The sequence below is a fragment of the Pistacia vera genome, unplaced genomic scaffold (assembly GCF_008641045.1).
Source record: "Pistacia vera cultivar Batoury unplaced genomic scaffold, PisVer_v2 Contig470, whole genome shotgun sequence".
NCBI classification, from domain to species: domain Eukaryota; kingdom Viridiplantae; phylum Streptophyta; class Magnoliopsida; order Sapindales; family Anacardiaceae; genus Pistacia; species Pistacia vera.
The window spans coordinates 836130-850653 of NW_022196302.1; the positions used below are offsets into that span (position 1 = coordinate 836130).

Genomic DNA, 14524 nt, shown 5'->3' on the forward strand with positions numbered 1-14524 from the left:
AATAAAAAATGGATTCAACATTCAACCCTCTATTTTATTAATTGAAGATTATGACAAATATGAGATAGTATTAAACTAAACTTAAAAAATGATGTGATATTAAAAATGATTTAAATAAGTAGTGACATTAAAAATGATTAGATAAATAACCTGACAAGTTAAAAATCAAACACGCAATCAAGTCGGTTTAATTATGTGAAATTATTATGTATGATTGTTGTTCCTATTTATATAAGCCGGCAGGATATTATATAGATATGTTGATGGGTCCATTTTACAAGGGAAAATGGGATTTTTTTATTTTTTATTTTATCACCAGAAAATGAACGCACTGAAAATTTGGAACAAAGAAAAATTATTTTATTAATTACACAGCCATTAGCACCAGCAGAAACAATTAGAGAAACATTATATAACCATTCGAACGGCAGGCCAGTGCAGAATCGATTACACATAGCGATCCGTAAATTCGTTTACAAACACTAATGATAGATCAAAGTACTGAATTTGCCCTGATATATATGTCTAGCCATAAGCACAAAGCATTTTTCTTGTGCCTGGTAACACGGGAAGCATCAAAATCTAAGTCTTCCTTCTTCATCCCAGAGGGCATTTCCCAATCAAATTTGTAAAGAAGATTAGCAAGGCGAGCTCCACCGTTGCAAGTCCCATATATAATCCTGGGCAAATTCTTCGCCCAGCACCGATGGTATAAACTCAAAGTGTTGACCTTAAAGTCAACAGAACTACCAATGAATCTCTCAGGGTCAAATTCATCGGGTTCCCCAGGCTTCAGGATCCTCCTATTGCCCATGCATTCACAAAAACGAGTGTTTTGGTGGTTTTATACCCTCTATGATGGAGTTTTCCATTGTTCTCTTGGAACTAGAATGGTGCACGGGTTGTAGTTCAATGTCTCTTTCACTATGGCTTTAAGATACGGCAGTTCTTGAATATACTCTTCATCTACAAAACCTATTTCCGATTAAAGATCTAATTTCTTCTTGACCTTTTTCCATTGTCTTGGATTCTTCATTAGCAGGTCATGGCCCAAACCACAGTAGCTGCACTTGTGTCAGTGCCAGCGATAAATAAATCCTGCAAGAAAATAAAAAAACACAAAATTACGGGCGTGGAATAATAATTATATTTTGGTTTTTGGAGATATAACGGTAAAAAATAAATATAAAAAAAAACTGAGAAATTAGATTTTGGATTAAGAAAAACATAATACCGTAAGCACTGCTTTCATTGATTCCCAATAACATCTATTTTAAATCTCGTTCTTTCGTATTTGAAGTAAAACATCAATATATTCTGATATCATTTTTAGGTTCCTTGGGATCTAAATGTTCCTCGATGAGTTCCTGATAAAACTGTCGAATTCCTTAAAGTTGTTTTCGAGTCGACCTATCATGCTGTAAGTTTGTCAAGCCAGCCCAGAAGGAAAACAATCTGAAAAACAGATGTAGCAACCAAGGCCTGAGCTTCATTAAGAGAGCATGAAATCTACTTCTTTCAGTTCCTTCTCTTCATACCTCTTTCCAAAACCCAATCTGCAAATAATGGTACTTGTAAGAACATCATTAGCTCACTTAAGTAACGGGTGAAGCAACAACTGACTTGATATCTTTTCAATCATACGGGAAACTTCATTTCTCTGATGGGACGAAAATTCTGAACTCTATTAGAATTGAAGAGATGAACGACACATATTTCCTCATCTCTCTCCAATAATCAATATGGAGAAAAAAACCAAATCAGAGCAATTGTATGAAAACTTCTTGGCAGTAAGTAAGGCAGGTCTACCACAAAATTCAAGATCATGAGTCTCATGCCTCCTTAGCCATTTTTGCAGAGGAAACTATTAAGCTGGCAAAAAACCAAGAGCAAGGACATAAGGGGCCAACTTTTGAGAGGCTTCACACGTTTGAGTTTTGAACATCAAACTGGTGGAAATTACCGATATGGGAAGACCCGAGGGCCAGGTGGAAACGAATATTTTTGTGGGTTTTGCGTCTTTGGATAAGAAAAAAGAGGAAGATAGGAAGAAAGAAAAGGATGGTAAGGAATGCCATTCTACTATGTTATTCTGCAAAACCATAACCTCAATAAATAGACTTCAGTTATTCTAAAAATAATAATACTTTGCGTACAAACGGATTTTACTAACCAGTGTACTAATCTTTGTTAAAATCACACATAGTACCCATACTATGCATATGATACTCGTACTATGCTTTAGTTAGTACACAGATTAGAACCCATCCGTTAGTACCCATAGCATCACTCTTCCAAAAGCTAATGGAAATGAGACGCTTCTAGATATTGGAGAACTTTCAAGTTTTACTTTTCATTGTGTTGAAACAAAAGTCAATTTATTACTTACAATAAAAACTAAAATACCGTATGATAAAATAACTCTGAAATTAGTTGGATAAATCTTATGATCAAGATGAATCAAATTCAGAATCTCATTGCTAATACCTCAAGAGTCTCTATTCAATCACACGATCAAGGTGAATCGAACTCAAGACCTTATGGATAATATCTCAAGAGTTTCTATTCAATCACTTCACTCGACCATCTAAGGTGATTCGTATTCTCTCTTTAATTCATTAAAATAATACAAATATGTTTTTTTTATTAAATTAAATAACTTTTTTTATAATTATGTTACCATCATCTACTTAATCATTCTCAGTACTTTATTCTTAACATTCATGTGTTTTAACTTTTATGCTGATAAAAAATAAAAAATATTGTCAAGTCCCACCACCCGTTTAATCCTATTGATCAAAGTACCGTTTAAATTAAAGGATAAAATTAACTTTTCTTTCCTTTATTATTATTATTTTTTTAAAGAAAATAGTTTGTGTCTTATTCATTACTCTAAATTTTTTCGGTATATATGTATACTAAAAGCTTTCAATTTTAAGAAACCATTTAACATGTAGTCGGCATTGCATCACTTTCAATTTTAACTCGTCTTTACAAAAACACAAAATTTTAGCGGTCTATATTGTTGCAATGTCGCTCATCCCCGATATTATATAATAACAGAATTTTAGAAAACCATCCTCAATACAAGAAGATTTAAATATTATAAAGATTTTTTTGGGTAAACCGGTAGTTTCATTAAAAATAAAAAAAAATACAAAGAAGAAGGATCATCTTGGACAAGTCCAAGAGAGATACACAAAAGGCGGGCGGCCACATAAAAAACAAGCCCCGAAGGACAAAAAAGCAGGTCACCATAAACAAAAGAAGGTCACAAAAGTCAAAAGGTCTATACACTATGCATCACAAAGCAACAAAAGAAGACCCATTTCTAGCAACCGGCATATCCTATCTTTGTAAAGTAGAGAAGGCTCTGGGTTTCTTCTGAATTTAAGAGACAATAACCGCAATCTAATTTTTCCACATATAAGCTTTTCAAAGCTTCACGGCTTCTTCTTTAACCTTGGAATGGTATAATGTTCCTTTCTTACCAAATAATTAATTAAATTTGTTATCACCATCTTGTATAATCAGCCTAAATACATTAATCACTGAAATAGCAATATATGAATATACACATATTTTTTTTATAAAACTAAAATTATATCAGAAAAAGAAACATCTAAGAGCAATTATATAATTTGAAAAGAGAGAAATGTTATACAAATACAGTCGATATTCTCTCGTTCTACAATAATTGTCTATATATATGTCAACTCAAATTTAAGTAATAAGAAACTAGCAAACATATCTCAGTAAAATAATGAGGGAAGTAACAACATTGTTTTTTTTTTTTTTTTTTGAAACAATAATAGAAATAAAAAGGATTCAACATTCAACCCTCTATTTTTATTAATCTAAAGATTAGGATAAATATTGAGATAGTATTAAACTTGAACTTGCAAATTGATGTGATATTAAAAATGATTTGAATAATTGATGTGACATTAAAAACGATTTAGATAGATAACATGACAAGTTAAAGATCAAAACACACAATCAACTAATCAAGTCGGTTTAATTACGTGAAATTATTATGTATGATTTGTGTTCCTATATAATATAAGCCGGCAGGATATTATATAGATGATGTTGATGGGTATTCACCGTCCATTTTACAAGGGAAAATGAGATTTTTTTTTTTTTTAAATTTTATCACCAGAAAATGAACATACTGAAAATTTGGAGCAAAGAAAAACTTTATTTTATTAATTACATAGCCATTAGCACCAGCAAAAAACAATTAAGAAGAACATTATTATAACCATTCGAACGACAGTCCATTGCAGAATCGATTACATAGCGATCGGTAATTTCGTTTACATCAAACACTTAATTGATAGATCAAAATGCTGAATTTGCCCTGTTATTTATATGTCTAGACATAAGATACTGTTATGCCTAAATAATCAGGACTGACACAGGCTTACATCAGTAAGGACTAATCAGAGATCAGGAAGACATTGTGTTGTCCAGACGCTGCCACGACGTCCAAGGACAGAAGGAGTAAAGGATATCATCAGATTGGCAGGTAAAGGCCTGGAGAGTGAGTGGCTGGGAGTCACCAATCTGCCCAAGCCTCGCGCGATTTAAGGATATCTTCCATACAACCAACCAATGGGAAGCATGGTAGGAATTGTACGGCACCTGCCCGCTGGCAGACCCGTAATCATTACTAGAAACCTCTTACTATAAATAGAGAGCTCTCCTCTCATTTTTGGGGATTCTAATTCTGATAATATAAACTTTCTCTCTCCCTCTTTGTATCTTCATTCTCTTTGATCGCTACATGCGATCTGATTGTAATCTTCCATAAACAAAAAGACAGTGGATGTAGGATTCACTTTGAGTATCCAAACCACTTTAAAAATCGTCTCCCTTTTCTCTTAGTTTTTTGCACGTGTGAATAGTTGGTGTCAAAATCAAGCATTAACAGTTTGACGCTAGGAGGAGGGTCTGATTTAGTATGCGCTCTTCATCAGGAATATCTGATCAATCGAGTCTATTCGCTAGCAAATGGCCTGTGGTTTCGAAACTGAGCGAGCTAGCCTCAGCAACAAGGAGGTCCCCTGGGTACATGATGACTTCTCCTAAAGTGCCCCCGATTCAGCATAGTACCGCAACAAACATTCCTTTGAGCTCACAATTCGACCCAACTGTGATGGATTACCTGGAGAGGTTCAATAACTCTCGAGGTTCAATAACTCTCCAAACAGTTAACTGAAGGTTAGATTGTTTGGATCAGGTCATACCACCCGAGTCCGACAAGGCAGTCCCATCGCCAAAAACGCCTGTAGGTCGCTCTAAAGCGTGGAAATGGGCAAAGGCCCATGCCACGCGCACTACAGTGCTTAAAGGCAAGGGAAAACAAGTGGCAGATAATGGGCTGAAGGGCTCCAAGGGACTAGCAAATACCAATCGCGAAACAGGTAGAATACCTGTGGCTTTGCGACTTGGCGACATGTCGCATCATGAACTGTCCCACACCACATCGCATGAGCACCCCCACAAGAGTGCAAGGCAAGGAAACCCTCAACAACTGAGGGTCGGTTCTGACCACTGCGGAGGTTGGGCTAACTCCCCGAACCTTTCACTATCTTCAGACAGCTCTAGTCAACGTGTGTCAAGATATGTCGGAGCCTCCGGTTGAGGCAAGGAAGAGTTTGATCTACGGTCTTTCCTCAACTGTAATCATAAGGGTCGAACCCACGTTGCAGAAAGTGATCCCTAGGTAGCTGCGCTGCCTCAGATTGAGGAGTTACACCGAGCTTTAGATCAGCTTAGAGCTCATCAAAATGAGCATGGGCAAGTCGCTGAGGCGTCTCCCTTTTCTTCGACAGTGTTAGCTGCTCCTCTCCCGTTGAGGTTTAGAATGCTAGGTATGCGAGCAATTCCATTGGAATTCTTATCCGCAGGATCACCTTTATGAGTTTAACGACCTCATAGAGCTTCACCAAGTTTCCAACTTGGCCAAATATCGTTGTTTGGCAGTGACCCTGACTGCCCACGCCAAGCGCTGGTTTAGATCACTTCCGCCAAGATCTATTAACTCGTGGCAGCGGATGAGCTTGTTATTTTTTAAATACTTCCAGGCGAATAGGAAGTTCTCAATGCTGTTGAGCTAGCTGAGCAACATACGGTAGGAAAAGAATGAATCCCTCCAGTCTTACATTGATAGGTTCCACAAGGAGTTGCACAAGGTAGCTAACACACCTAAAGAATTTGTTCAGACTCTCATTATTGTGGGACTTCGCCCACAGACCGACCTGTGGAAGAAGCTGCAATCCGAGGGTGACATTTTCCTCACCCGCTTCTACGACGTTACAAAGAAGCACCTCCGAATATAGAATTTTGTGGTCGTTCTCAATCGCCACGACCTCAGTCCTTCGACTAGCACTCCTAACTAGGGAGAGGCTGGTAGAAGAGTTGATTATAGGTGGGCTAATAACGATCAGCAGAAGGGAAAGAGGCAGCAGTTTGAGCCCAAGAAATCCTATGCCCAGGTTCCTCATCGCGATTGCGACAAGAATAAGTATACTTCTTTGAACGCGTCAATATCGACTAGGGGTCTTCGGTTCCGGATACCCTGCATTTTTTAAAGGAACCGGAACCGACGGTTCCTTGAAATTTGGAACCGGAACAGAAACCATCGGTTTCGGTTCTTAGGTACCCAGAACCGGACCCTGTAACAATGGTTCTAGTTCTAGTTCTGGGTACCTTGTAAAATTACAATGACCCCCCAAAAGTTTTTAAAATAGCAAAAAAACCCCTTAAAAACTTACAAATACCCCCCATCTGGAACTTGTTAACAAAAATAAAATTACAAATTATAAATTCAAAATTACAAACTCCATTACTTTGTAAAGATAGATTTTCAAAAGTCAAACCAACTTACTTTAAATATTATTAAATATAAATATAAATATATTCACATTACTTTTTCTACAAAAGTTTTTATTAACCCCCTACTCTCTAATTTTATTTTATATTAGTCTCAATTCCTGGTTCCGGTTCTGGTTCCTAACTATAAGAACCGGAACTGCATAGTAACGGTTCCAAAAATTTGGAACCGGAACCTACCCGTTGACGACTGGTTCTGGGTAGGAACCAGAACCAAACCTCAGGTACCCGCCGGTTCTGCTTCCAATTAGTTCTTTTGAACACCCCTAGTGTGGTGCTTGCACTGTTAGCTTTACCTCTATGTAATTGTTATATTAACCATTAATAGGCGCGGAATGTCACTTATTGGCCCAAGCCTAGATAAGTAAAACGGAATGTCACAGGCCTCAAAATGAGCCGAAGATCCTAGACATTGTTTCGTAAATGCTCTTGTTATATTGAGCCGAAAAGCCACACAAAGAAAGGTATTGCCAAATGGATGTCAACTACCTTACTAGCTTTTGACTTAAAAGTATGTCCATGAAAGCTACTCAATAAGTATGATGGTTACAGTAATAATAATAATATTTAACATTTTATGTGGTTCAAAAAATACAAGTAAATGAGTTGAATTAGAACATCATACAAGGTGTCGATAAATGAACCGATATCAAGATTTACTAGCAGGTGGCAAACGCAATACCACTATAGTTTGTTTTTCAGGGTAATTAAAAATACAAAAGTGTGTATGCGGAGGAGAATGAATGCTAACCACCACTGAGTTGTCTAGTGGTTAACTAAGATTTTTGGGTGTATTATTCAAGAGGTCTTGAGTTCGATCCACCTAGATTGTTAATAGGTGTGACCACTAAGGAGATTTATCCAACTATCAACTTTAGGGTCCCGAAGGATTAGTGTTAGTGTGCCGGTGTGCGCAAATTGGCCTAAACACATCCAGTCAAAAAAAAAAAAAAAACAAAAACAAAAACAAAAATCAAAAGAAGAGAATGAATGCTGTCAAGCAGTTTTGGCTTTTGGGGCTTGCTAGTCGTCTGAGTCTTCTCCTACTCTGTACCCATCCCATGCGCTGGATTGGCAAAGATCAAGTTAATAAATAAATTAATATACAATGCAATAATGCATCACCCTTAACGTGGTCACGTCTCTAATAGATGTAGATATATTTCCCTCAAATGATCCACTTTTCAATATTATATATTTCTCATGTTCCAGGAGGAATTACGAGATAGAGAACAGGCTCAATATATAATAAAGATCATCAATCTCTTCTCATACACAACAGGGAAAAAAAAATGAGTATCATCTTGGCCATCTTTACCTTCATTGTGTTGTCACTTTTATTTCTCTTCTTAACCCTCTCTTTTCTCATAATCAAATCCTATTCAGGCAAATCTTTCAAAGACCCTAGTTATCCAACAGTAAAAGGTACAGTCTTTCAACAGCTCCTCTACCTGAACAAACGTTATGACTACCAAACTCAATTTGCCCGAAAACAAAGCACTTTTCGGCTTCTGGCTCCCGCACTGAGCGAAATATACACAGCCGATATACGAAACATAGAACACATACTGAAAACAAATTTCAGTAACTATTCAAAAGGTCAATATAATCAAGATATAGCCACCGATCTTTTTGGCCAAGGAATATTTATAGTCGGTGCAATTTTTCGGTGCAATTTTTCGGTGGATATAGAATTTTTGATATACCAAAGGTCTATACAGTACAAGAAAGCTATGGACACCGAAAATTTTGCATCGAAAATGTGTACCGGCCTACGTGTACCCTTGACTCACACCACGCCTGATTTTTCTATAATTATTTTTCTAATGAACATGGACTCCCGTCCATATTATATGGACGGTGGTCCATTTACTACGGACGGACGTCCCCATTTAAAGGACGCCCGTCCATAAATAAAATGGAATAATTTTTTTTTATAAAAATTAGGGACGACAGTTCATAAATTTTGGACAGCCGTCCTTAACAAAAATATGAAAATAAAAAAAAAAAAATAAAAAACTTTGGGGACGGCCGTCCATAAATTTTGGACGGCCGTCCCTTACGTTTGGACGGGTGTCCATTACCCTTATGTTTGGACACCCGTCCATAGTTTAAAAAAAAAAAAAAAAGAGAAGTTATTAATGGATCAAAGAAGAAGAAGCTTACTTTGTCCAGCTTCTCAAAAGAATCTGCACTTTGTGGAACCCATCCCCTGATCGCCTCTCCAACCACTGTGGCCAACCAGGCCGGCCACCTTGCTGCCACCTGCTCACCTTCTGTAGCTTTGGGAATATTACCCATCCCTGGATGATGTTGAGCAACAACATTTTCCATTTTCTCCCTCTTCCGATCGAAATTCTCACCATGCAACCGAACAGACCCATTCACCTGCTTATCAATCAACATTGTTCTCCCATCATTACTATCATATCGAGCTGAGGCCTTGCTTTGTTCTGTAGCTGTTGCTATCTAACTTCTTATTAAATTTGTATGGCATTCCTGTTATATTAGTTTGTCGATTATTCTCTTCGATTACATATTTTCTCCTTTGTTGATTTCATTGACCATCTACTTAATATTAGTATATCAGGGGGCTTTGCAGATTGTGTCGTAGCACCTTGAATTCTTATTATGTTATATTTGATTGTTGCAGCGGGAATTGTACTCTTTCTTCTTGTGGAGAAATTGGTGAGATATGTTGATGAGAACTCTGGAGAAGCTGAGTCGTGGGGTCATGGTCACCACCACCACCATCATAATAGTAAAAAATTGAAGGATGATGATGATGTTCATGGAAAGAAGCAATCACAATCTTTCTGTGGAACTAAAGAAAAAGTTTCAGATCAGGTGTCTGAAGACTCTTTGAATAGAGATAGTGTTAGTAACATTGTACATGTCAAGCTGAGGCCTTGCTCGATATGATAGTAACGATGGGAGAACAATGTTGATTGATAAGCAGGTGAATGGGTCTGTTCGGTTGCATGGTGAGAATTTCGATCGGAAGAGGGAGAAAATGGAATATGTTGTTGCTCAACATCATCCAGGGATGGGTAATATTCCCAAAGCTACAGAAGGTGAGCAGGTGGTAGCAGGGTGGCCGGCCTGGTTGGCCACAATAGCTGGAGAGGCAATCAGGGGATGGGTTCCACGACGTGCAGATTCTTGAGAAGCTGGACAAAGTAAGCTTCTTCTTCTTTGATCCATTAATAGCTTCGTTTTTTTTTTTTTTTTTTTTAAAGTATGGACGGGATGGACGCCCGTCCAAAATTTATGGACGGTTGTCCCCAAAGTTTTTTTATTTTTTTTTATTTTCATATTTTGGTTAAGGACGATAGTCCAAAATTTATGAACAGCCGTCCCTAATTTTTATAAAAAAAAATTATTCCATTTTATTTATGGACGGGCGTCCTTTAAATAGGGACATCCGTCTGTAGCAAATGGACCCCCGTCCATATAATATGGACGGGAGTCCATGTGAGTGAAAGGTCGTCCATATTTGATGGACAACCATTCACTAAAAAAATAATTATAGAAAAATCAGGCTGGGTGTGAGTCAGGGGTACACGTAGGCCGATATATATTTTCGATATAAAATTTTCGGTGTCCGTAACTTTGTTGTTATACAATATGCATCACAAAGCAACAAAAGAAGATCCATTTCAAGCAAGTGGGATATTCTATCTTTGTAAAGTGGGGAGGACTTTGGGGTTTTTTTTTTTTTAATTTAAGAGACAATAACTGCAATCTAATTTCTCCGCGTATAAGCTTTCCAAGAGCTTCACGACTTCCTTTTGATTGTGGAAAAGTTTGATGTTCTTTTCTTGTCAGATAGATATATTTGAATTTAAGAGACAATAACCGCAACCTAACTTTCCACATATAAGCTTTTCAGGAGCTTCACGGCTTCGTCTTTAACCTTGGAAAAGAGTGATGTTACTTTTTTGCCAAATAATTAATTAAATTTGTTATCACCATATTGTGTAATAAGCTTAAAAACTCTAATCACTCAAATAGCAATATATGAATGTATAAATATTTTTCTTATAGAACTAAAATTATATCAAAAAAAGAAACGTTTAACAACAATTATATAATTTGAAAAGAGAGAAATGTCATACGGATACCGTTGATGTTCTCTCTTTCTACAATAATTGTCTATATAAATGTCAACTCAAATTTAAGAAATAAGAAATTATAAAACATATCCCAGTAAAATAACAAGGGAAGTAACAATACTGTTTTTTTTTTTTTTTGAAACAATAAAAGAAATAAAATGGATTCAACATTCAACCCTCTATTTTTATTAATCTGAAGATTATGACAAATATTGAGATAGTATTAAACTTAAACTCAAAAATTGATGTGATATTAAAAATGATTTAAATAATTGATGTGACATTAAAAATGATTTAGATAAATAACCTGACAAGTTAAAAATCAAAACACGCAATCAAGTCGGTTTAATTATGTGAAATTATTATGTATGATTTGTGTTCCTATATAATATAAGCCGGCAGGATATTATATAGATGATGTTGATGGGTCCATTTTACAAGGGAAAATGGGATTTTTTTATTTTTTTTTTTTATCACCAGAAAATGAACGCACCGAAAATTTGGAACAAAGAAAAACTTTATTTTATTAATTACACAGCCATTAGCACCAGCAGAAAACAATTAAGAAGAACATTATTATAACCATTCGAACGGCAGTCCAGTGCAGAATCGATTACACATAGCGATCCGTAAATTCGTTTACATCAAACACTTAATTGATAGATCAAAGTACTGAATTTGCCCTGATATTTATATGTCTAGCCATAAGACACAAAGCATTTTTCTTGTGCCTGGTAACACCGGGAAGAGCATCAAAATCTAAGTCTTCCTTCTTCATCCCAGAGGGCATTTCCCAATCAAATTTGTAAAGAAGATTAGCAAGGGCGAGCTCCACCGTTGCAAGTCCCATATATAATCCTGGGCAAATTCTTCGCCCAGCACCGAATGGTATAAACTCAAAGTGTTGACCTTTAAAGTCAACAGAACTACCAATGAATCTCTCAGGGTCAAATTCATCTGGGTTCCCCCAGGCTTCAGGATCCCTTCCTATTGCCCATGCATTCACAAAAACGAGTGTTTTTGGTGGTATTTCATACCCCTCTATGATGGAGTTTTCCATTGTTTCTCTTGGAACTAGAAATGGTGCCACGGGTTGTAGTCTCAATGTCTCTTTCACTATGGCTTTAAGATACGGCAGTTCTTGAATATCATCTTCATCTACAAAACCTTTATTTCCGATTAAAGATCTAATTTCTTCTTGACCTTTTTCCATTGCTCTTGGATTCTTCATTAGCAAGGTCATGGCCCAAACCACAGTAGCTGCACTTGTGTCAGTGCCAGCGATAAATACATCCTGCAAGAAAATGAAAAACACAAAATTACGGGCGTGGAATAATAATTATATTTTGGTTTTTGGAGATATAACGGTAAAAATTAAATATAAAAAAAAACTAAGAAATTAGATTTTGGATTAAGAAAAACATAATACCGTAAGCACTGCTTTCATTTGATCCCAATTAACATCTATTTTAAATCCTCGTTCTTTTCGTATTTGAAGTAAAACATCAATTATATCTTCCTGATCATTTTTAGGTTCCTTGGGATCTAAATGTTCCTCGATGAGTTCCTGATAAAATCTGTCGAATTCCTTAAAGTTGTTTTCGAGTCGACCTATCATGCCTGTAAGTTTGTCAAGCCAGCCCAGGAAGGGAAAACAATCTGAAAAACAGATGCTAGCAACCAAGGCCTGAGCTTCATTAAGTAGAGCATGAAATCTACTTCTTTCAGTTCCTTCATCTTCATACCTCTTTCCAAAACCCAATCTGCAAATAATGGTACTTGTAAGAAACATCATTAGCTCACTTAAGTTAACGGGATTAGAAGCAACAACTGACTTTGATATCTTTTCAATCATACGGGAAACTTCATCTTCTCTGATGGGACGAAAATTCTGAACTCTATTAGAATTGAAGAGATGAACGACACATATTTTCCTCATCTCTCTCCAATAATCATTATATGGAGAAAAAACCAAATCAGAGCAATTGTATGATAACTTCTTGGCAGTAAGTAAGGCAGGTCTACCACAAAATTCAAGATCATGAGTCTTCATGACCTCCTTAGCCATTTTTGCGGAGGAAACTATTAAGACTGGCAAAAAACCAAGACGCAAGGACATAAGGGGGCCATACTTTTGAGAGAGCTTCCACACTTTTTGAGGTTTTGAACCATCAAACTGGTGTAAATTACCGATTATGGGAAGACCCCGAGGGCCAGGTGGCAAACGAATATTTTTGTGGGTTTTGCGTCTTTGGATAAGAAAAAAGAGGAAGATAGGAAGAAAGAAAAGGATGGTAAGGAATGCCATTCTACTATGTTAATTCTACAAAACCATAACCTCAATAAATAGACTTCAGTTATTCTAAAAACTAAGGGAAATGAGACGCTTCTAGGTATTGGAGAACTTTCAAGTTTTACTTTTCATGGTGTTGAAACAAAAGTCAATTTATTACTTACCCTATGATAAAATAACCATGAAACTAGTTGGATAAACCTCGGTCAAGGTGAATCGAACTAAGGATTTCACGGCTAATATCCCAAGAGTCTTTATTCAATCACGCAATCGAGGTGATTTGAACTCAAGACCTCATGGATAATATCTCAAGAGTCTCTATTCAACCACTTCACTCGACCATCTAAAGTGATTCGTATTCTCTTTAATTTATTAAAATAATACAAATATATTTTCTTTATTAAATTAAACAACTTTTTTTTATAATTATGTTACCATCATCTACTTAATCATTCTTAATACTTTATTCTTAACATTCATGTGTTCTAACTTTTATGCTGATAAAAAATAAAAAATATTGTCAAGTCCCACCGCCCCTTTAATCGCATTGATCAAAGTACCATTTAAATTAAAAGTTAAAATTAACTTTTCTTTTCTTTATTATTATTTTTTTATAATTAAGTTACCGAGGATAACGGTTTGGATAGCAGAGCTAGTGGCACTAAGACAAATGGAGGTGAAAGCCTAGTTGGTAAATACGGGTATGGTAAAAAAATAGTATGAAAATTTTACAGATATAATACGGCAAATGGTAAAAAATATATTTATAAAAATTTGGCCATAAAATTCGGATACAGGAAAAATACGATGCGGGTTTAAAACGGTACATTGTCAATAATACGTTTTGAAAAATACGGCAATATCAATCTTAGTTTTAACACTTTTATGGCATACCTGGTTAAAATCAATATAACATCTCAAATGCAAAGTATTCAATTAACCAATAATGCAAATACACAATATATAAATATAACTGATACTCAAATTATAGTCTCCAGACTTAAACTTTAGACAATTCCTCTATCCCTCTTCCTCTCTCAAGCTCTACTTTTCTCTCTGTTCGTCTGTCTCCATGAACCTTCTGCTAATTATAATCTTCTTTCTTCTCTTACCTTATTCAGAAGCCATAAATAACACTTCTGGAAACAACGACTAGAATGCTTATGAATTTTGTAAACCCACATCTTGCAGTCCAAAAGGCCCCCGAATCCGTTTT

The 14524-nt window shown here is 36.1% G+C and overlaps 1 protein-coding gene and 1 pseudogene across 2 annotated transcripts; both read right to left on the reverse strand.

The window, feature by feature from the left end:
* Positions 1-493: 493 nt before the first annotated feature.
* On the reverse strand, positions 494-1584 carry LOC116146016 (annotated as a pseudogene).
* A 9985-nt stretch (positions 1585-11569) lies between these two features.
* On the reverse strand, positions 11570-13323 carry LOC116145977 (cytochrome P450 83B1-like). 2 transcript variants are annotated; one of them, XM_031431399.1, is made up of 3 exons: positions 12851-13271; positions 12445-12778; positions 11570-12309 (listed from the first exon to the last, which is right to left on the reverse strand). In XM_031431399.1, exons 1-3 carry the CDS (start codon positions 13132-13134, stop codon positions 11680-11682), a joined length of 1248 nt encoding a protein of 415 aa, XP_031287259.1. In that variant the 5' UTR covers positions 13135-13271; the 3' UTR covers positions 11570-11679. The 2 variants fall into 2 exon arrangements, with proteins under 2 accessions (XP_031287259.1, XP_031287258.1); XM_031431398.1 differs by having other exon boundaries at positions 12445-13323.
* Between the last annotated feature and the right edge of the window lie 1201 nt (positions 13324-14524).